General features: G+C 36.2%; 1 protein-coding gene across 5 annotated transcripts in view; it reads left to right on the top strand.

Moving 5' to 3' along the window:
• PPP4R4 (protein phosphatase 4 regulatory subunit 4) overlaps positions 1–22,471 on the top strand; it is a 104,153-nt gene that overhangs the window by 54,219 nt on the left and 27,463 nt on the right. For all 5 annotated transcript variants that reach the window (XM_024982120.2, XM_024982118.2, XM_024982119.2 and 2 more), the window contains 11 exons: positions 1,606–1,712; positions 2,848–2,955; positions 3,843–3,964; positions 6,592–6,714; positions 8,196–8,365; positions 9,209–9,328; positions 12,074–12,151; positions 12,998–13,081; positions 13,673–13,855; positions 19,517–19,622; positions 21,092–21,239. In XM_024982120.2, the coding sequence (XP_024837888.1) occupies positions 1,606–1,712; positions 2,848–2,955; positions 3,843–3,964; positions 6,592–6,714; positions 8,196–8,365; positions 9,209–9,328; positions 12,074–12,151; positions 12,998–13,081; positions 13,673–13,855; positions 19,517–19,622; positions 21,092–21,239 (1,349 nt within the window). The remainder of the gene's footprint in view (positions 1–1,605; positions 1,713–2,847; positions 2,956–3,842; positions 3,965–6,591; positions 6,715–8,195; positions 8,366–9,208; positions 9,329–12,073; positions 12,152–12,997; positions 13,082–13,672; positions 13,856–19,516; positions 19,623–21,091; positions 21,240–22,471) is intronic.

The following is a 22,471-nucleotide window of genomic DNA, read 5'->3' on the forward strand; positions in this document are numbered from 1 at the left end:
ACTTGAGTAGTAGAGAATATAGAAGGAAGAAAAATCATGATTCTGTACTTTGCTTCTTTTAGCATTCCGATGTATTTTCATTTCAGAATTTTTTCCCTGTATATGGTGCTGTTTGACATGTTAGTGATCATAATGAATTTATATATGTTTTTCATGTAGCATTATTTTCTTTATTATTTTCTCATATCACTCATTTGGTAGTAGCTACAAATATTTTACTTATTTATGAAATACTTAAGCCTGTTTTCAGTGTTTTATTATCCAAGTAAGGCAATAGTGAACATTTCCGTAGAGCTTTTCCTGTTTTTCGGACAATTTCCTTAACTGTAACTTCCCCAAAAATGGAATTATTAGGTTAGAAGGCATTAATATTCTTAATACTTTCGACTAGTAATATGAGAAAATGCATGTTTGCCTGGACTTTCATCAGCAATAGCATTTAAGTTTATATATTTATTTGGCTTTGCTGGGTTTTGGTTGTGGCATGTGGGATCTAATTCCCTGACTCTGGCCCCCTGCATTAGAAGCACAGAGTCTTAACCACTGGGACACCAGAGAAGTCCCTGAAGTTACAATGTTTTGTTTCAGTTCAGTTCAGTTCAGTTCAGTCTCTCAGTCATGTCCGACTTTTTGTGACCCCGTGAATCGCAGCACACCAGGCCTCCCTGTCCATCACCAACTCCCGGAGTTCACTCAGACTCATGTCCATCGAGTCGGTGATGTCATCCAGCCATCTCATCCTCTGTCGTCCCCTTCTCCTCCTGCCCCCAATCCCTCCCAGCATCAGAGTCTTTTCCAATGAGTCAACTCTTCGCATGAGGTGGCCAAAGTACTGGAGTTTCAGCTTTAGCATCATTCCTTCCAAAGAAATCCCAGGGCTGATCTCCTTTAGAATGGACTGGTTGGATCTCCTTGCAGTCCAAGGGACTCTCAAGAGTCTTCTCCAACACCACAGTTCAAAAGCATCAATTCTTCGGCGCTCAGCTTTCTTCACAGTCCAACTCTTGCATCCATACATGACCACTGGAAAAACTATAGCCTTGACTAGACGGACCTTTGTTGGCAAAGTAATGTCTCTGCTTTTCAATATGCTATCTAGGTTGGTCATAACTTTCCTTCCAAGAAGTAAGCGTCTTTTAATTTCATGGCTGCAGTCACCATCTGCAGTGATTTTGGAGCCCCAAAAATGAAGTCTGACACTGTTTCCACTGTTTCCCCATCTATTTCCCATGAGGACAAATATAAAAATTAATCTATATGGAACAAAAACAAATTTCACAGTATCTAATAATTAACTGCTTTTTTCTTTTGAGAAATGAATGTTTCACCCCTGTGTGTACATACAGATCATTAGAGAATTCACCATAAGCCTTAATTAAATTTTTTGTGTGCCTGATTATTTTTGATTGCATGATTTATCATCATTCTTAATAATCCAGAAAGTGTAGTGATCCAGGTGATGAACAACCATGGACCTCAAAATGTAACTGAGGTTCTGTAAAAAATATTTAGGATATTAAAATGTTCTTTGAAGAAAATAGCTGACATTAATGTCAGGAATATATAAAGTTTTGTAAATTTGTTCTCTAAATCTTTTCTTTTTAGATTTTGAATCCACTCGTTTCCAAGGCACAACTTTCCCAAACAGTCCAGTCTCGTTTAGTTAGTTGTAAAATTTTAGGAAAATTGACCAACAAATTTGATGCCCTTGCGTGAGTATTTGTACATAATTTTTTGTCTACTAAAATGTTTAATGACTATATGTTTAATAATTATATTTGTACTACTCCGTACTGTATACACTTTAACTGATTCAAATTTATAGAATATAGAAATCTCTGAAATCTACTGTTCAGATGCATTTCTTCTTGATTTGGCTTTTCAAAATCAGTAAGGGTAACTTTTTTCTTATTTCCCATATTAGTCATTTCCATCACGTACCTAGTGTAGTTTTGAGGATAGCATATCTTTAATCTTTAAAAATTGATAAATATGATGTAAAAATAGATTTCTGCTCTTTTCCATTATTGCTATGAATTATTATGTTGAATAATTTATCTTATTTTGAGGTTTAATGGAGATTGTTTATAATTTATTCGCTACTTTCTGCATAGATGATAAATACCAAGTGGAAGGAATGGAATGTTCTGTAATTATGACGCAAGAGTGAGCTTTAAAATCGAAGAATATTTTGGTTGATAGCTGCTATAATCAGATAGTCCACTTGGCCATAGCCTTTTTGTTTTAGCTGCCAATTCCAAATTAACCCTTATTTTTAAAAGATTCTGTCATCATTAAAGTAGCTGTTAACATGCAAATGTAATCACACATATAAATATACATTGTAAACTGGTGTTGTTCAGTTGCTCAGTCATGTCTGACTCTGCGAGCCCGTGCACTGTAGCATGCCAGGCTTCCCTGTCCTTCAGTTTCTGGAGTTTGCTCAAACTCATATCCATTGAGTCAATGATGCCATCCAACCATCTCATCCTCTGTTGCCCTCTTTTCCTCTTGTTCTCAGTCTTTCCTAGCATCAAGGTCTTTTGCTCTTTGCATCAGGTGGCCAAAGTACTGAAGCTTCAGCTTTAGTATCAGTCCTTCCAGTGAATATTCAGAGTTGATTTCCTTTAGGATTGACTGGTTTGTAAACTATAAAGCTCTATATTAAAGTGGTATAATCTACTGCATGTGGAATTTAAACTCTGGACAGCTCAAATAATTAATTTTTGTTTCCCTTTAAAAAAAAAATAAAGTATGTTGTTATTAAGCTAAGATTTTAAGGATAATTTCTTGAAAATATTAATTACTCAAATACTTATTTGCATGATTCTTTCTTTTCTCTCTCAGCATTAAAAGAGAAATACTTCCCTTGGTAAAATCACTCTGTCAAGATGTAGAATATGAAGTTCGATCTTGCATGTGTCGGCAATTAGAAAATATAGCTCAGGGCATTGGGTAAGTATGCTTTCAATTTCTTGTCACATTTTTGTTTCTGGATTGTCAGACATGTGTATCCTGTTCTATATTCCATGAAAACAGGCATTTATTTGAAGAACTAAACTTTTTATGATCTTTAAAAGTGATCATAGTAAGTACCTTCTGATGTGTTTGTATTAAGAGATAAAAGTGAAGCTTGCTTATTTCATTCACCTTTTTGTTTCTATATTTTACCCCCTTTTGACATCATGACAGGGTTAGATTGTAATTACCAGCATTTAAACTGGTAAATATGGACTCCTACAAAGGTAATAGGATCGGGCTGTCCTTCGACTTCTATTCCGTATACTTCTGGCTGTGAGACAAGAGAATGATAGTCTCATAAATCTACTAGTTTGGGCATTATACGCCTTGCATCTCCTTCCTGAAAAAATTCCTCACCTATAATCCAGTATGCTGAGAGGAACTAATGAAGAGGGAAAATGTTTGCATCATACATGTAGGTCCACAATGATGCCTTATTTCCATTGAACTTCTTTGAAACAGCAAATGAGCAAAGAAAATGAATATTATGCTTCATAAAGAAGAAATACAAGTGGTTAATACACATGTATTCAGCCTCATTGTTCAACCATGTTAGTTGTCACGGAAATACATTCACTTAGTGAGTATATATTGAGCAGCTACTGTAAGCTGTAAAAGTAATGATGCAATTACCATGGATATTTCTTATATTTAAACTGTCATTCTTTTCTAGCCAGACAGCAAGCTTCCAGAGAGCAGGAGCCCTATCCTCATGATTTTTCCTATTTTATGCAGCATGCAGCTCAGCAACTGATCCTTAATCGAGTTCTTACCAAAAATTTATTGATTTGATTTGTTTTCTTCTGTTGCTTATTGTGCAGGACAGAACTTACCAAAAGTGTGGTGCTCCCTGAATTAATAGAACTTTCTAGGGATGAAGGCAGCAGTGTGCGGCTGGCAGCCTTTGAAACTTTGGTTAATCTGCTCGACATATTTGATACAGGTGAGTCTCCATAGCTTTGCTTCTGAAAGCATTTTGTTTTCCTGTCCCGTGTCACTAGTAGAGGAGGAAGCTGGCTGCAGTATAGTAAGTCTTCCTGATGAGAGTGAGGTGTCCCTTCCCCTCTCTTGCTGTGGTCCTTCCTCTTTGAGTGCTCTCTGCTGCCACTTTTCCCCTCCTGGCACCTGGTGGTGGTGTATATTCCCTACCTCTCTCTCTCCTCTCATCAGCATGTAACTGACTAGTGTGGAGAGCTAATAAGAATTTGTGTTGGTGGGTTAGCTTTTAACTTGCTCAACTAACTGATCGTAAGACAGATCTTGACTGAAGCAATATCAATATTAGTTTCCTCTATTTTATATTTTAATGCTAGAAATCTCCTGGTCGCAAGAAGAGAAGTCTGGGCGGGGTATTTGGGTGGGAATCGGTAAGGAGGTGTTTCTTTGTGTTACACAGATCAAGTCAGCGAGATGATTAGTTGCTCTTGTGTGTGACTAGATTCTTAATGAATGTTGGACATTAGTTTTATCCTTCCAATTGACTATTTTGGTAGGGTGTAATTTGAAAGGACAGATGTCCAGTACTCAGGTGCAAAACACTATTGTGTAATTGTAGGATTAACAGTGTTTTAACTGAGTTAGGAGAATCTGTTAAAAATTATTGCAATGTGGACAATTATGTTGTGTGGATGTTACAGAATAATAATTTAAGCCATGTGGTGCACCAGAGGACTAAAAACAGCAGTACCTGAGAAGCGAATGAACGACTGTCCATGTCCTAATAATGGGGCGCCCCTAGGCATCCAAGCTAGAGCCAGAGATCACCTCTGATCTGGGACCTTTCCTGCCGCACACTCAGCTGTCACAGATCTGTCTTAACATGTGTTCCTGGCTGTATTTCCTGCCGTTCTTCCCTGCTTCTCTTGGCTCTGGTGCTCTAACCCCACTCACCATTTTCTTGGCACATCAAATTCTTTGCACCTCGAGGCTTTCCATGTTCTCTTTTTTCACTCTTCCTTCTATTTTCCTCCTAGCCAGTTGCTTCTCCTTCAGTGCCCAGTTCAGATCCAGTGTCCTTGCTGACGACTTCTAAATCCCTTTATGCCAGGGGTTGGCAAACTATGGCCTGTGGGTCAAATCCCACTCCTACCCATTTTGTAAATAGAGCTTATTGGAGTGCAGCCACGCTCATCTGTTTCTGTGTTGTCTCTAGCTATTTTGTGCCAGAGTGACAGAGTTGAGTACTTGTGACAGATAAACTACAAAACCTAGAATATTTGCAAAAATAGTTGCAGACAAAATGGCAGCCCACTCCAGTGTTCTTGCCTGGAGAATCCCAGGGACGGGGGAGCCTGGTGGGTTGCTGTCTCTGGGGTCACACAGAGTCAGACACGACTGAAGTGACTTAGCAGCAGCCTTATACTATTTAAATAATGATCACATTGTCTTATGATATTTTGGGGGCTTGATTTCTTTGCTGGTCTGAATTTCATAAGTTCAGAAACCATTTATCATTCACTTTTCTATTTCTGTTAATGTTTGTTCTCTAAGAAATTTCAGTAAATGTTGGATGAATGTTATTAGTAAAAACAATAGATATGGTGCTAAAATGTGATGATAATAATAGCGGTAATAATAATACCAATAATCCTGTTACAAAATTTTACTTAGTGTTGTCACACTCTTAATTTTGTTGTTTGTTCAGTCGCTAAGTCATGTCTGACTCTTTGCGATGCCATGGATGGCAGCATACCAGTCTCCTCTGTCCTTCACTATCTCCCGAAGTTTGTTCAAATTCATTCTTTGAGTTGGCGATGCTATCTAACCATCTCATCTTTTGGTGCCACCTTCTTCTCTTGCCTTTGATCTTTCCCAGCATCAGGGTCTTTTCCATTGAGTCAGCTGTTTGCATAAGATGGCCAAAGTATTGGAGCTTCAGCATCAGCCCTTCCAATGAATATTCAGGGTTGATTTCCTTTAGGATTGACTGGTTTGACCCTAATAAAGTAGTAATTCTTTTCTGAAAGTTTAAGAGAACTGTGGGAAATTCAGGGAGTATTTGAAATCAAAACTGAAATATTGATAATATCAGAAACTTATGAGTAAGCAAACAGTCAAAGAATCAAAGAAGCAAAAACTCAAAGAAGTTTCTTAGAAAGAGTCACGTAAGAAGTAAAAGCGAAGACATTCATTATACAGAATGTAATATGAACTAACTTTTAAAATACATCAAAAATAAAATGATAAAATGCAGCATGGTATAGTCTACATGGCTATAAGAATGCTAACACTAAGCAAGGATACTGGAGTGGGCTGCCATTACCTTCTCCAGGGGATCTTTCCCACCCGGGGATCAAACCCACAACTCCTGCATTGGCAGGAGGGTTCTTTACCACTGAACCACAAGGGGAGCCCACAAACTCTTTAGCTTGACTAAAGTTCTTGATGATTTCCACTCACTTCTCACTTCCTCTTTATATCATACCTCCATCATCATTGCTGTCAGATATTTTCTGTTACTCTGAGACTAACATAGTAATTTTTCTTTCTGAACTTTGTGTGTATACAGTAATTTGCACATTTGCAGTGTGGGCAACTGGATCTAAACTCTGTTTTATTCTTGTTTTTCAGATGACAGAAGTCAAACTATACTTCCCGTAGTGAAATCATTTTGTGAAAAATCTTTCAAAGCAGATGAATCAATTCTTATTTCTTTATCTTTCCATTTAGGAAAACTATGCCATGGATTATATGGTATGATATGTGCTAAGAATGTCAAGATTACAGAGAATTTTTCCTTTTTCTGTTACCTTATACGTTAGCCCCTAAACCACAGTTCTTCAGTTGTAAAGCCTGCCCTATAAGTGTGTAACATCCAATGACTTTTTCACTGATAGAACCTGTGTGAAAGAACAGTGGAGGAGTGAAGTAGACATAGCCCTTTAAGTTTCTGAATATCTTATCTTTTATATTAGTTGACATTTGATCATAGAAGTTTAGGTATATTAACTATTGTTACATAGTATACCCTTATTAATTTTTTTGAATGATTAATATATCACATAAGCAGTTCAAATTAGAATGTAGAATAATACCTGTAACTCTTGGCATTTTAACTGTATTACTCAGTTCTCTCTTATTAAAATAATGTAAGCATTAATTGTAACAATCTAGCATAGCAAAAAATATTTTTATGTGGCTTTCAATAGACTGTTGAAAAAAGTATTGCAATATTTGTTGAGTTACTAGCTCTCTAAGATAGTATATGAATATGGAACCAGTCATCGATCAAAAGTATTTTAGGTTTATTTTGCTGTCTTTCATATTTCGGGCTCTTTTTTTTTTTTTTTTTTAGGGCTCTTTTTTTTTTGCTATGCCACACAGCTCCTGGGATCTTAGTTCCCCAACCAAGGATCAGACTCAGGTCCCTGGCAGTGAAAGTGCCAAGTCGTAACCACTTGACCACCAGAGAATTCCCTCAGATCCCATTTTTAAGCTCCTTCTCTGCAGAGATATGTGCATGTCTTTTCTGTAGGCAACTTTAAAATATTTACCGGAAATAAATAGTAATAATGGCTGCTATATTACTATTGTAATTATTCATTAGTGGTATATACTGTGGTACATGCTGCAGAAATTAATGCAGGTGTAATTCCTGCATCACACAGTTTATACTATCAAAATTAAAATGAAAATATTATTAAAATTAACAAAGGGTAAAGACCCATTAGATTTCTTCACAGTAGAAAGAAGATAATTTTACACAATTATGGTTTATTGTGGGAGAAGGCAGTGGCACCCCACTCTAGTACTCTTGCCTGGAAAATCCCATGGACGGAGGAGCCTGGTAGGCTGCAGTCCCTGGGGTCGCTAGGAGTTGGACACGACTGAGCGACTTCACTTTCACTTTTCGCTTTCATGCATTAGAGAAGGAAATGGCAACCCACTCCAGTGTTCTTGCCTGGAGAATCCCAGGGACGGGGGAGCCTGGTGGGCTGCCGTCTAGGGGGTCGCACAGAGTCGGACACGACTGAAGCGACTTAGCAGCAGCAGTAGCAGCATATATGTTAGATTTATCTGCATGTACTTCTTTTCTCATTATTACTTTTACTTATGATTTCCAACCATTTGTTTAAATATCTGATTCTAATTATGTTTTTACTGCACTTTGCTTTTCTCTCTTCAATTTTTGTTTTCAAATAAAATGTTGATCAAAGGTTTTACATGTGTTTTAGGAATTTTTACTCCAGATCAACACTTGAGATTTTTGGAGTTTTATAAGAAACTTTGTACATTGGGTTTGCAACAGGAAAATGGACACAATGAAAACCAGATACCACCCCAAATCTTAGAGCAGGAGAAGAAATATATTTCAGTACGGAAGAACTGTGCTTATAACTTTCCGGTAATACATTATACATTTGTAGTGGCTGCACATTTTAATTATAAAATATGTGAATAGATGACATTGAAAATTATTGCCATATTTGATACTTATTAGTTAGCATTATGTCTGGTATATATTGGTGCAATTTATATTTGTCTCTATGTATATATGTCACTCTACATTTTGGACCATAAAGCTGCCAGTGAAAGTATTTCTCTGAACTGGTTGGCTGGTTTCTTCCACAAACCTGCATGCCTCCTGATTTTTTCATAGCTTTCCTCCAGACTTTTTAGCAATCTGACACCTGTATTTGGGGTGTTGGTCAGGTTGCTTAGGAGGAAAAAAGTGAGATAAGGAGAGGTTAATGTATACTTTACTTAGGAAAAGTGTACAAATTAGGTTATTTTACACAATTATGGTTTATTGTGGGAGAAGGCAGTGGCACCCCACTCGAGTACTCTTGCCTGGAAAATCCCATGGACGGAGGAGCCTGGTAGGCTACAGTCCCTGGGGTCGCTAGGAGTTGGACACGACTGAGCGACTTCACTTTCACTTTTCGCTTTCATGCATTGGAGAAGGAAATGGCAACCCACTCCAGTGTTCTTGCCTGGAGAATCCCAGGGACGGGGGAGCCTGGTGGGCTGCCGTCTATGGAGTCGTACAGAGTCGGACACGACTGAAGCGACTTAGCAGCAGCAGTAGCAACATATATGTTAGATTTATCTGCATGTATTTGGATCTTCCAAATATGATTTCTAACTAAATTATGATTCAGAGAACATGATTTCAATTTAAGTGAAATGACTATGATATTGTTATTGATGCATGTTTTTCTCTTTGAAATTCATCTTCCACCTCCAGGCCATGATTGTTTTTGTTGATCCCAAAAACTTCCACATGGAACTCTATTCTACATTCTTCTGTCTTTGTCATGACCCTGAAGTACCAGTCAGATATACTATTGCTATTTGCTTTTATGAAGTAAGTCTGGAAAAGTGATAACCACTTTACATTTGTTGTTTTTTACTTATGTGTACTAGAGGATTTTCTGATGTGTTGTTTGTACACTTTTGTTTTCAGATTTATTAAAAGATATTGGCTCCATATCTCTTTCATATTCTAATCCTAAATTTGGAAAAATTCTCATAATTCTGTTTAGAGTGTTTACAGAATTCATTTACAAATAGATGTTACATTCATTTATCATGTATTAATCCATTCGTTCAGTATATCTTGTCTTAAATTATACTATCTCTTTAAGCCAGACATTGTGGTATGAATATGGCTGTTGTAGATCTGGAAGTAAAATCAGTTTTGTAATGCTTTATAATGTTTATATTTAGCATTGTACCTAAAATCAAGAACTTGAGAACAAATGGAAAATTGAGAGAGTATTTATTTAAATTTATGGCTTTTACCATACATGGTTCATATTTTGTGAGCACAGCTTATATTTTTAGCTGTTATGACAACTCTTCGTAGTGTCAGAGCAAAAGTGAATTTTTTTTTTTTACCTTGCTGAGGGACATGTGCGAAACTTAGTTTCCCAACCAGGGAATGAACTCATGCCCCCTGTAGTGGAAGTAGAGTCTTAACCCCTGGATCACCAGTGAAGTCCCACAAAAGTGAATTTAAATTTTATGATAAATGTAATTAACTTCTTAACCCTTGAGGCTGAAATTTAGGGCATGTTTCTTGAGTGATTTTAGAAGTACATGTGTGCCATCATTGCCATAAACATGTATAACATGTATAATTTGTCGACTTCAGGACTGTCATATAAAAATATCTGAGTAGCTTGGGACTTCCTTAATGATCCAGTGGTTAAGACTCCATGCTGCCGATGCAGGGGGCATGGGTTCATTTCCCAGTTGGGGAACTAAGATCTCACATGCCTTGGGGTGCAGCCAAAAGATAAAATTTTTAAAAAGAAATTTAAAAAATCTTAGTGGCTTAATAAAATATTTATTTCCTTTATAGTAATATTCTTATTCTCAGTGAGAATATTGTATCTCCTTCCTTGAACTGTGTTCAAAGCATTGTTAGATTAGCTAAAACTATGTAGGATATCCATAACAGCATTAGAAATGTTGGTTTAGACTCTTGACTATTGAATGATAGTCATTGCTGGTTTTTTTCTGGTGTGAATTAAATGAATGTTCTGTGTGCAAAGTCCAAAAAAGATTCCCTTTAAATGGTATAGTTAATTAAAATAATTCATTGTTGAACAATTAAGTCATCTTTGTAAATACACATATAGGAATATGCTTTTGGAGGAGGAAAAATGGCAGAGGGCACTAGCTGGCTGAGTGAACTACTTATCTCTTAAGTGTATTAAGGCACTTATGCTTGGTTGCTGTCCTGCATACTTGTGTTTGTCTAGATAGAGTCATGAGATGGTTGCATGAGATTAGAGTCTGAGAAAGCAGTATTTATACAATATGAGAGTTTCTACTTAAGTTTATTTTTATCTCATGCCTTTACTATTTTATTTTTATTTATGTTTTATAGTGGACATAATGTATTAGCACCATAGAAATAGGCGTGTTGAAATATATATACAAGAATATTTCACTGATAGAAGTGAGTTTGGAAATCATTGGGTTGGCTATTTGCTGGGGGGCTAGTTTCTGTATTCACCCAGTCATACCATGGTGGTGGGTTAAGATGATACTTGACTCCATAAATGAATGCTTAGTGTAGGTTTGTCCTTTTAAATAATGAAAATCTACTGGTGGGATTTAAATTTTCCTGACAATGTTATTATTGGATTCTGATAATTAGTATGGTCCAGGTTTATTCTGGTTTTTGAGAAAAATAGTATTTTCAAAATACTTTCAAATCAAAAACAACCTTGTAGAGCAAAGATTTTTGAAATACCTTCTTTATCAGGAGCTCACTTTTCAATTAAAGCTTACTCAAACCTAGTATGTTAAAAAATACTTAAAGGTAAAGTGGAACCTGGTGAATCTACCATTGTAGATTTTCACCATTGCTTGTCTGGAGGGGGGAAAAAGTGGTTTGTTAACGAGCTGGATTAGTTTAGACTTAAGATTATGCTTTCCCAGCATCAGGGAAAGATTGAGGGCAGAAGAAGGGGGTGACAAAGGATGAGATGGTTGGATGACATGAGTTTGAGTAAACTCCTGGAGACAGTGAAGGACAGGGGAACCTGGCCTGTTGCAGAGGTGGACACAACTTAGCGACTGAACAACAACTCCCAACTCCTCTCTTACTGATTGAAATCTTTGATTGGAAAAGTCTTTGAAGTTTTGCTAGCTTAGGAGTTTGCTCTGTCCCTGTGTGACTGCTGGCCTTCAGCAGAACTTGTGCCCTCTGGGAGCTCTAAACCAGGATGAGTGCTCCCCTGGCTTCGCTCTCTTGAAAGACCCTGTTGGCTGCTCTAAGACTAAAATATGAACTATAGGCACTCATGGGCTCATTACTGCTTGTGATAGGAAACTTAAGATGGATAAATCCATTCTACACCTCCCACCCCCACCTGTGCACTTCCCTACCCTCATACACTCCAGCATGTCAGGATGCAGACTGAAAAGCTTATTAGGTGTGCAAGTAGTTTTTTCTAGAAATCTAATTTTATATTTATGTTGTAACCAAGTCTCCTTTTGGAAGTAAATCTGCAGGGATTATTTTTTTTTAATTGTTGTTATAACCTTTATATGTCTAGTAATCTCAAATCTGAGAGACTTTATTGCTATATTTTAGGTGTCTAAACTTCTGAATTCTGGAGTATATTTAATACATAAAGAACTAATAACATTGTTGCAAGATGAATCATTGGAGGTAATATCTTCTTACTGTTTGTTTTTTACTTCTTTTATATCAGGTTTGAGTATATCAATGCCTTTTTTATTTTCCTGCTTCTTGAGAATTCATGAATTCTAATAGCTGACTAGTCCTGGAAGCTTGTAAGTGATGAATGACTGTGTCATAGACTAGAGATTGGGAAGGTCTTTTATTAAAAAATATTAAGTTTTTAAAAATATATATGTATTTGTTATATTATGGAAACTTTGGAAATGCCAAAAAGTAGACAGACAAAAGAGTACTTTTAGTTCTAATCACTGTTTGTATTTAATATTTTCTTGTATGTTTTCATTTTTGTTTTTGTCTATATAAAGGTTTTTTAAGTTTTACACAATTGTGGTCATATATTATATCAATCACATTTTATATCTTTTTATTTCCCTTCGCATTGTGGAGCCTCTGGAACACTTAATTTTGATGCTTTATCTAGTGTATCCTATTCACTCAAACAACTGCTGGCTTGCCAAAGCTCAGCTCCTCAACGTGAGACATCTCTGAGGGTGTCGTCCGACCCCCTAAACTGTTTTTCAAAAGTTGGGAGGCAGTTTTAAGGATGTTGTTAGGCTGTCTTGCATCGAAACTATTTGAATAATATCAAGAGGCAGACATACTAAACTCTTTTCAAAAGTAGTTTGACCAAGGTAGTTGATTATGTTTCTAAGACTTTGCAGCAGAAAGGTGATAGAGCAGGAGAACTAGAAACCCCCAAAATGCTCTTTGGTAACTACCCACTATTTCTGTGTAGAAATTGGCAAGTAAATTGATCTAAGATTAGAAAAACACAGCCATTACAAGAAGGGTAATCAGTATCTCTGTTAACAGGTACTAGATGCTCTCATAGATCATCTTCCAGAGATTCTGGAACTGATGTCTACTGGTGGGGAGAGCAGTGTTCAAGAAAATAAGGTGAATCTGATGGATCAAAAGAGCTTCTGGATCTTGTATGGATGACCTTACTCTGCAGAGTTGTTGAGAGGAATCAATGAAAGAATGTATGAAAAACACTTAACACAGTGCTGGCCACCTAGAAGGGCTCAGTAAAAATCTTTTGGAGTTATGACAGCTCGAATTGCCTCTACCTTTCTTACCGCAATCTTTATTTACTGTCCTTGGGGTTTACTTTCATATTTTCAGTTTTTATTAGCATTAATTGTTATTGCAAGAATAGCAACTAGTGAAGACAAAGGGTAGGAATTTAGAATATCAAAGTTTGCTGATGGTGAAATAGAATACATTTTACTTTAACTGGAAGAGCTATGAATCTGTCTCTTTCAAAATTTTGTTGCCAGGAATCATAAATTTTACTTACAGATTTTTTTAAAGTATTTGATTTTACTGAATAGTTACCTCCCTGTGACAACTGCAATGCCTCCTAAGTTCGGAAATGATTAAGAGTTTTCCCTTCCCCAGTGTATTGTAAGTCTGAATAATTTGGCTGAGTGCTGCAGCTGATGTATTTAATTATCTTTGATTCTCTTGATGTGTTTTCTTCTTCAGTTATCATCTCTGCCTGACTTGGTTCCAGCTCTCACAGCTGCTGAGCAGCGAGCTGCAGCGTCCTTAAAGTGGAGAACTCATGAGAAGCTGCTCCAGAAATACGCCTGTCTGCCACAAGTCATATCAAGTGATCAGATCTATTATCGTTTCTTACAAAGAATGTTCACAATCATGATGACAAATGTGAGCCCAATGCCTCTTATCTGATTTTTTCTTGAACTGGAGCACATTTTGGAATTAACCAAATTCTCCACATTCTTGAAATAGAACGGCAAGCTCCGTTCATGCCCTTCTGCCTAGAGGGGTGCTGTTACCTTTGCTTCCTCACTGGGTTCTCCTTTTGATCAGCTACTCAGCTGAAGAGAGGGATGCACGGGGGAGAGTGTCAACACACTCACTTCAAGCTTGATACAGTGCTCCAGGGAGAGGCTGGTAGGAGTCTCAACTGCACAGCGACTTCTGCTCTGATGTGCACCCTCCATGTGTCATTGCCTCAGCTGTGCTCTCTCACCTTACCTAAGAGTATTCCTTAAACGCCTTTAATATTAATTTGCTTTCTTTTTCTTTTTTTGGTTTCTTTTTTTTTTACCTTGTAACAGATAAAATTTATAGAAAAAACATGGATGCCCTCCTGTGGATAGCCTAAAAATTAGAGTCAAAAGCAGGGGGAAAGAAAGGCTTGTACTCAAATTTCCCCATAGAGTAAATTGTCTGCCTTTTTTTCCTTAAAATTCCCAGAGGATCATTTAACCTGCAGTTTGATTATATGTTGACTGTGGCATCCTACTACCTTTTTTTTTTCAAGTATACAAAAGTTCCACATAATGTGTATGTGTTAGAAACTATTTTTTAAAGAGTACTTTGAATTCTCATTGTTCTCAAAAAAAAAGTTGGGGGGAGATAATGAAATCTAGTAGCCATCTCAAAAACCCAAAATCAGTTTTAGCTTCAGTGGTTAAAAAGAGGGAAAAAATGACATTACTGATGTCATTTTATAACTTAACTAAAAAATGGTAGGCATATATCTTATGCTAGCACCTCTGCTTGAAGTTTGTTTGGTGTATCAAAGCAAAGCCTAGGGGTTGAAGGTTGTTTTATAGGTGTAGTCATCTTAAAAAGTGATACTGGCAAAAATAACTTATCAGAGGATAATGCATGAATGCAACACATAGAAAATTTCACAAAGTCAAGCAGAATTTATTGATGACTTTATTCTGCAATCAGCTTCTGTTTGCTGTGTTTCACGCACTGTTCTGAGAGCTGGGGATCTGGGTGTGAACAAGACAGATTCCTGCTCTAATGGACCTTGAGTTCTAAAGAGGTGATGGTATGGGAAGTGATAAATAGTAAAATAAAATGTATTAACAGGAGGTGATAAGTCCTATGAAGCTTGATCTTAATTGTTTGTCTCAACCTGATTACTAAGTAGTCATCTTTGTGTTTATAAAGCTAATCAGATCAGATCAGATCAGATCAGTTGCTCAGTAGTGTCCGACTCTCTGTGACCCCATGAATCGCAGCAGGCCAGGCCTCCCTGTCCATCACCAACTCCTGGAGTTCACTGAGACTCACGTCCATCAAGTCAGTGATGCCATCCAGCTATCTCATCCTCTGTCGTCCCTTTCTCCTCCTGCCCCCAATCCCTCCCAGCATCAGAGTCTTTTCCAATGAGTCAACTCTTCGCATGAGGTGGCCAAAGTCCTGGAGTTTCAGCTTTAGCATCATTCCTTCCAAAGAAATCCCAGGGCTGATCTCCTTCAGAATGGACTGGTTGGATAATAAGTATACAAAATTATTCCATATATTCTCTCATATCAGGAAAGAGAAATAATTTATACCATAGTGTGAACAACATACTTTCAAGTCTGAGGGGTTTGCTTTGTTTTCTTTTGCAAGGAGGTAATTCTACACTTAAAAAAGATATATGATTTACTATAGCACATTTTCCATGATCAAATAAAGACATTTATATTTCATTTCAGTGTCTTCTGGAAAAAAAGGTTTATATTTTTAGTTCCATATCTAATGGTCATAATATTCATTCATTCATTCACTTAATAAAATTTATTGAGCACTTACAATGTGCCGTGTACTGTTAAGTGACTGAAAAGATAAAGGATCTGTTCTCATGGGACTTTAAGTTCTGTTGGAGACAGACAACACACACATATTGGGTTGGCAAAATGTTCATTCAGGTTTCTGTTTAAGATGTTACGAAAAAAAAAAAACCCCGAATGAACATTTTGGCCAACGCAGTGCATTGGACACCAGGGATGAAAAGTACAAGGAAGAACTAAAACACAGGGTAGAGGGGAATAAAGTGATGGAGGGTATTGTGGATGTAGTGGTCAGGAAAAAGCCCTCTCCGATCAAGAGGCTTGGACCAAGTAAGGGAGTGGCCATGTGGAGGTCTGAAGCACAGGTGATCCCGACAAAGGGAAGAGTAAATGCAATGATGTGATTCAGGGTGTGCTTGGTTTTATGAGGGCCAGCAAGGAAGCCAGTGTGGCGGTTGTTAGTGATGAGCCTGGAAAGGTCTTTGGGCCCACAGCACACAGGTGCTCGAAAGCCATGATGTAGAATGGAGATTATATTCTCTTATGCAGGGGAAGGTTTTGGAAGGTTTTGGAGTAGAGGAATGACATCAAGTAACTTTTTTTCCTACTTCTATAATGAAAAAAATTTAAAGATGCATGAAGGCAGAGAAAATACTACAATGAACTCTCACGTACCCATCACCTTGATTTAACAGTTATTAACATTTTGCCATATTTGCCTTTTCCATTTCATTGTGCTAAAAAGTTTAAGTTATAGATGTCATATTTTATCTCTAAGCATTTCAGTATTCATCTCTAGAAAAGGACATTGTCCTATATAATCATGTTACAATTATTACATTTGACAAAATGAACAATTATCTTTAATATCATTTAAAATTCATATCAGAGTTTACCAGTTATCCCCCAAATGGGTGTGATAGTTGTTTTATTCTATATAGGATCCAAGTAAGATCCATACATAGCCTCAGGTGGTTACATTTCTTAGTTTGCTTTTAATCCAGAACAGAGTCCCTCTTTGCCCTTCCCCCACTTTTTCATGACATTGAATTGTGGAAGAGACTTAGTCAGTTGTCCTGTAGAATGTCTTCATGGATTTACTTGTTTATCTCTTCTCCATGTTTGTTTTAAGCTGGAGGTTTGATAAGGGCTTGCTGAGTCTTAGATCAAATGTGTTTGGCAAGAATTCTTTATCAGTGCTGCTGTGTATTTTATGTTGTGTCACATCTGGATGCCTGTCCCTTTGTAAATGAGCTTGGAGTGCTTGTGCAGGCAGAGACATCTCTGTTAGTTCACTGCAAAATTGTGTTTTTTCCCTTGTGATCTGTCATAATCTGAAGCTGACACTTCAACACTGAATACCCAGTTTCCCAGTAACCTTTTACCCTTCAGTTTTAGTATCCATTGATGATCCTTGCCTGAATCAGTTATTTCATTAGAACTTACAAAAGAGTGGCTTTTAAATTCTCTTTTCTTCTACATTGTTGAGGGCATTCTTCTCAGGATAAATGCTTTTTTTAAATTTTATTTTATTTTATTTTTAAACTTTACATAATTGTATTAGTTTTGCCAAATATCAAAATGAATCCATCACAGGTATACATGTGCTCCCCATCCTGAACCCTCCTCCCTCCTCCCTCCCCATACCATCCCTCTGGGTCGTCCCCGTGCACTAGCCCCAAGCATCCAGTATCGTGCATTGAACCTGGACTGGCAACTCGTTTCATACATGATATTTTACATGTTTCAATGCCATTCTCCCAAATCTTCCCACCCTCTCCCTCTCCCACAGAGTCCATAAGGCTGTTCTGTACATCAGTGTCTCTTTTGCTGTCTCGTACACAGGGTTATTGTTACCATCTTTCTAAATTCCATATATATGTGTTAGTATACTGTATTGGTGTTTTTCCTTCTGGCTTACTTCACTCTGTATAATAGGCTCCAGTTTCATCCACCTCATTAGAACTGATTCAAATGAGTTCTTTTTAATGGCTGAGTAATACTCCATTGTGTATATGTACCACAGCTTTCTTATCCATTCATCTGCTGATGGACATCTAGGTTGCTTCCATGTCCTGGCTATTATAAACAGTGCTGTGATGAACATTGGGGTACACGTGTCTCTTTCCCTTCTGGTTTCCTCAGTGTGTATGCCCAGCAGTGGGATTGCTGGATCATAAGGCAGTTCTATTTCCAGTTTTTTAAGGAATCTCCACACTGTTCTCCATAGTGGCTGTACTAGTTTGCATTCCCACCAACAGTGTAAGAGAGTTCCCTTTTCTCCACACCCTCTCCAACATTTATTATTTGTAGACTTTTGGATCACAGCCATTCTGACTGGTGTGAAATGGTACCTCATAGTGGTCTTGATTTGCAGATAAATGCTTTTTTTAATTTATCCTAAAATATATTTCCTAATGTAAAGAGAGGATTAATTCTTATTTCTTTCCCTCTGTCAATTTTCAGAGTTAACCCAGTGATGATGAATGAATTTTGTTTTTATTTTTTCCTTTCATTTAGACTCATCTTTTATATTGAACAATGTTTTAATCAATTTCAGTCATTATTCACATGCTCAAGTGGTCGCAGTTTCTTTAAACTGACTTTTGTTTGTTTTAATATAATTACCTTTGTCTTTGATTTCTGGCCCCAAAGGTATTACCTTATACTGTGAGGTATAAAATATACATATTTTATATTATTTCTGTTTCAAACAATTAGTGTTTATGCATTTGGAATTCTATTAGTATATACAAAATGAAAGAAAAGAGTAACGTCCTTTTATTTAAGTTCATTTATCTAACATTCATTTTCCTTAATTCCACTGATATTTCTGTTTATGTACATTTCTTAAATTTTCTGTTCTAATTTATAGTGAATATTCTTTTTTACCTTCAACAGATTAAAAAACTGCACAAAATGGTACTAGATAGAATGGAAATAGCTTGTATAAAATGTGAAAGGAGGTAATAGGCAATACTCTCTGAGCAATGTATATTTTTTCTACTTGAATTTCAAGCATCCCTATCATGATAGTCTGAATCTTCAAGAACTGAATGTTATATATATATGTAAGTCAAGATAGTGAATGTGAATTTATACTGGATACAGTATACCTGGTTGAGAGATTTTTCTCTAATGCATAGTTTGAAGCCATAGTAAAGATGGATGGTTGGATTTACTTAGAATTAAGGTTCTGCCCAGTTGGTGTGACACAAATCCAAAGGCTCAAAGAGTTTAAAACACTAGTAAGAATAATTGCCATGGTGTCCCTTGGATTCTAAACTTCATCTGTGTCATGGACCAGGGATCTTAAAGAATAGTATTGAGGTGGAGGAGGCAGAACTAAGTGAGAGGAATCTGACGTATACCTGGTCATAGGATCTCTGGATTTGAGAAGTGGCACATTTTTGGTGAGGTACCTGACATAGGGTGTGTACTAGCAAATGTTTGTTGAATAAATGAGTAACATGGTCTAGAAGTGGCTGAGGTGTATTTGGGGAGAATATCACTTAAAATGAGGTGCCAAGGAGATGTGACTCAAATATAAATCAAATCTGGGTGATTTGGAAGTGACTCTGCCAGATTACTTGAACTTTGCAGTGTGATAGCTGAGTTGATTTGCCTGACTGATAACATTAAATGATGAAGACACATCCACACTGATTTCAGAGGCAGACAGCACTGCTTTTACTTTTAGTCTATAACTTAAAATTGATGTGTGGGGTCAAATTATTTACAGCATATACCATTAGACTTGTTTAATTGTCTTTCTTATTTCTCTAAGAATGTCTTACCTGTCCAAAAGGCGGCTTCACGAACGCTATGCATTTTTCTACGTTATAATCGTAAACAGGAACAGAGACATGAAGTGATTCAAAAATTAATTGAACGTAAGTAATCACTCTCTCTCATTTGGAGAACAGAAAGTAAATAAACTGGTTGGCCTTAGTTAGATCTGACTTATGTTATCATATTGCTACGAATAATTAGGCCAGTATTGCTAAATATTTGTATTTGAGCTTTATAGGCTAATTTCTTTTTGTTTGTTTTAGAAATTTTTTTACAGGATCAGATCTTTGATGAATGAAAAATTCATCTACTCTAGGCTACCTTTCATGAATTTCTATACTTGAGAAGTTAAAATACATATACTTATTGTTGAAAGCTCAGTTTCTATTCTGATAAATACAATTTGAAAACAAGATACAAGCAGGTTTTCCATGAATCTAATAATTTGTTTTGTGTTCTTATATTAAATAATACAGAATGTGGGTTTTGTCCTCTTGAATAGATTTGATAGTACACTCAAATGTGAATCTAGTGAGCCGAAGTGGTTTATAATGTCTTAAAAAATTGTCAGTTAACAAATGCAAATTTATTTTAATTTGCTATGGGCTAAAATCAAGACAAAACCTTTTGTTAAAGAATTAATTCTTGAAGTAGTGATAGACACCTATATATACTTAGTGAATTTGTTAATTATTGTGTACTTGTTTTGACCATAGTGCCTTAATGCTTTTATTAAACTATTATCCAGCATAGACAGGTAATGGGATTTTCTGGTTATTATAGTTTACAATTTTAAGTATGGATCACCACTTTAAAAAAAAAATTAGAGCACATAAAATTCTGTTTAAGAAAAATTTTGCTCAATATACTTTAATCTTTCTTTTTTTTTTTAACTGTATTTTAATTCAATTTTCAGTTTTTAGTGGTAGGGCCTGCTCTTTAGAATGTTTTATTTTGAATGGAGATTATATTTGGTTTTAAACATTAAGAATTTTGCTTTTGAATATGTGTGTAATAAGGGAGAAAAAAATTATCCTTTAAATATTGACCTGAATTATTTTCAGTGATAATTTTGTTTATATATGATTTATTTCAAAGCATTTTAAGAAAACAAGAGGAAGAAAACAGTTAATTTCATTGGTCAAAAGATTTTGAAGTTATACAGACCTGCATTTGAATTCTAGCTCTGTTCCTTTAACCTCTATGAATCTTGGTACTCTTATCTTTTAGTAGGAATAAATATATACCCATCCCATTGGGCTTTCAGGATTTAATGAGATAATATGTATCAGTACTTAGTACATAGCGGGTAATCAAAAAATAGTAAATATGTTCCTTTAATATTTAATAAATGCTTATTGAATTAAATGTAATATTTAATAAATTTCTTTTTGTTTTTTATGCTTTCATTAATTCAGGGGTATATAATATGATTTTTTTCCCCTTATCTCTTGTTTTTGCTAAGCAAATTGTGGGTATAAAAAAACTGTCATGGGCTTTGTGATTTTTGTCACGGGAAATTTTATGTAGGAAAAATTAAAACACAAAACTTTTTTGTTGTTGTTTCTAGAACTGGGCCAAGGAAAAAGTTATTGGAACAGACTCCGATTTTTGGATACCTGTGAATTTATTATAGAGATCTTTTCCAAATCATTTTTCTGTAAATATTTCTTTCTACCTGCTATTGAACTGACACATGATCCAGTAGCAAATGTAAGGTAGGATACTAATCCAAGAATATATTTGAAAAAATTGTATTTTTTTTAAATGTATCTTATTCATGAATAAGAAACTGAGCTATTCAAAAGTGTTTTCTTAGTCTTGAAAATAATCAAGAACTTGTACTCATTTTGAAATTCTTGGTGGTCTTAATTGAGCCTCAGTAGGACTTGAAAGTGTGATTTTTTAACACTGTCTGAGGCCTTTAGTTTATTGGGTTGACAGCTGTAGTCACAGCCAGACTGGCAGGCTTCTCCAGCCATGTGGATACACACACTGATACCAGGAGAAGATTGAGTAGATATGATTAACTTATCTATCTTTTAAGCCTAGAGAAAAAAATAGTTCAAAGTTGGCTTGGAGATCTGTCCATTTTTATAAGCCCATTTACTCAGCAGGGCTGTTTCCAAGTCTTTTTCTTTTCTTTCTCCTTCGTTCAGCGCTCTCACAGTTTTGAAATCCAGTAAATGGTAATTGGATTTGATTAATTAACTGTGAAGTTAAATGAAACAGGACTGAAAATGGCTTGCTTGGAAATTGAAAAAACTGAATAAATTGTATTTTGCTTTTTTTTCTCCCCAAATAAGCATATTAATTTTTTTTAAAAAAGTAGTGGTAAAACATACATAGCATAATGCCATTTTAACCATTTTGTACAATTCAGTGGCATGAAACACACACACACATACACACACAGGGTTTGAGTTATTTGTACATTGCATACTGATTTAAAGAGAATTTTAAACTGTCAGCCATGAGGTTTCTGTGTTTGTGCTCTATGTCGGTGTTCCACGTTTGAGGAACTCACATCCGTAGGAGACACAGTCAGAGTCAAGACTTCCTGAACAGGACTGCAGAGCTCCCTGCTGAGTATTCACATGCCAGCCACGCTTCATGCTCGTTCCATGCTGTGTGACATATGTGCATCTTTTATAAACAACTGATGTGCATTGTAGGCAACGGGTAATCATTTAACACTTTTTAACAGGAAGAATTGGCCAGGCAATAAGCATAGACTAATAGCATAGTTGTTGAGAAAGACATATACCAAGATTTGTCAAAAGATGTTGAAGAGTTCAGCCTGAGAATGTTATGAGCATTATTTAGGAGGAACAAATCTAGATATTGGTTTTATTTTGTAGAGAAAATACAGAAAACATAATAGCATTGGCTTTAGTATTTTGTGCATCTTGCCTGGAAAATCCCATGGATGGAGGAGCCTGGTAGGCTG

The sequence above is a fragment of the Bos taurus genome, chromosome 21, assembly GCF_002263795.3.
Source record: "Bos taurus isolate L1 Dominette 01449 registration number 42190680 breed Hereford chromosome 21, ARS-UCD2.0, whole genome shotgun sequence".
NCBI lineage: Eukaryota > Metazoa > Chordata > Mammalia > Artiodactyla > Bovidae > Bos > Bos taurus.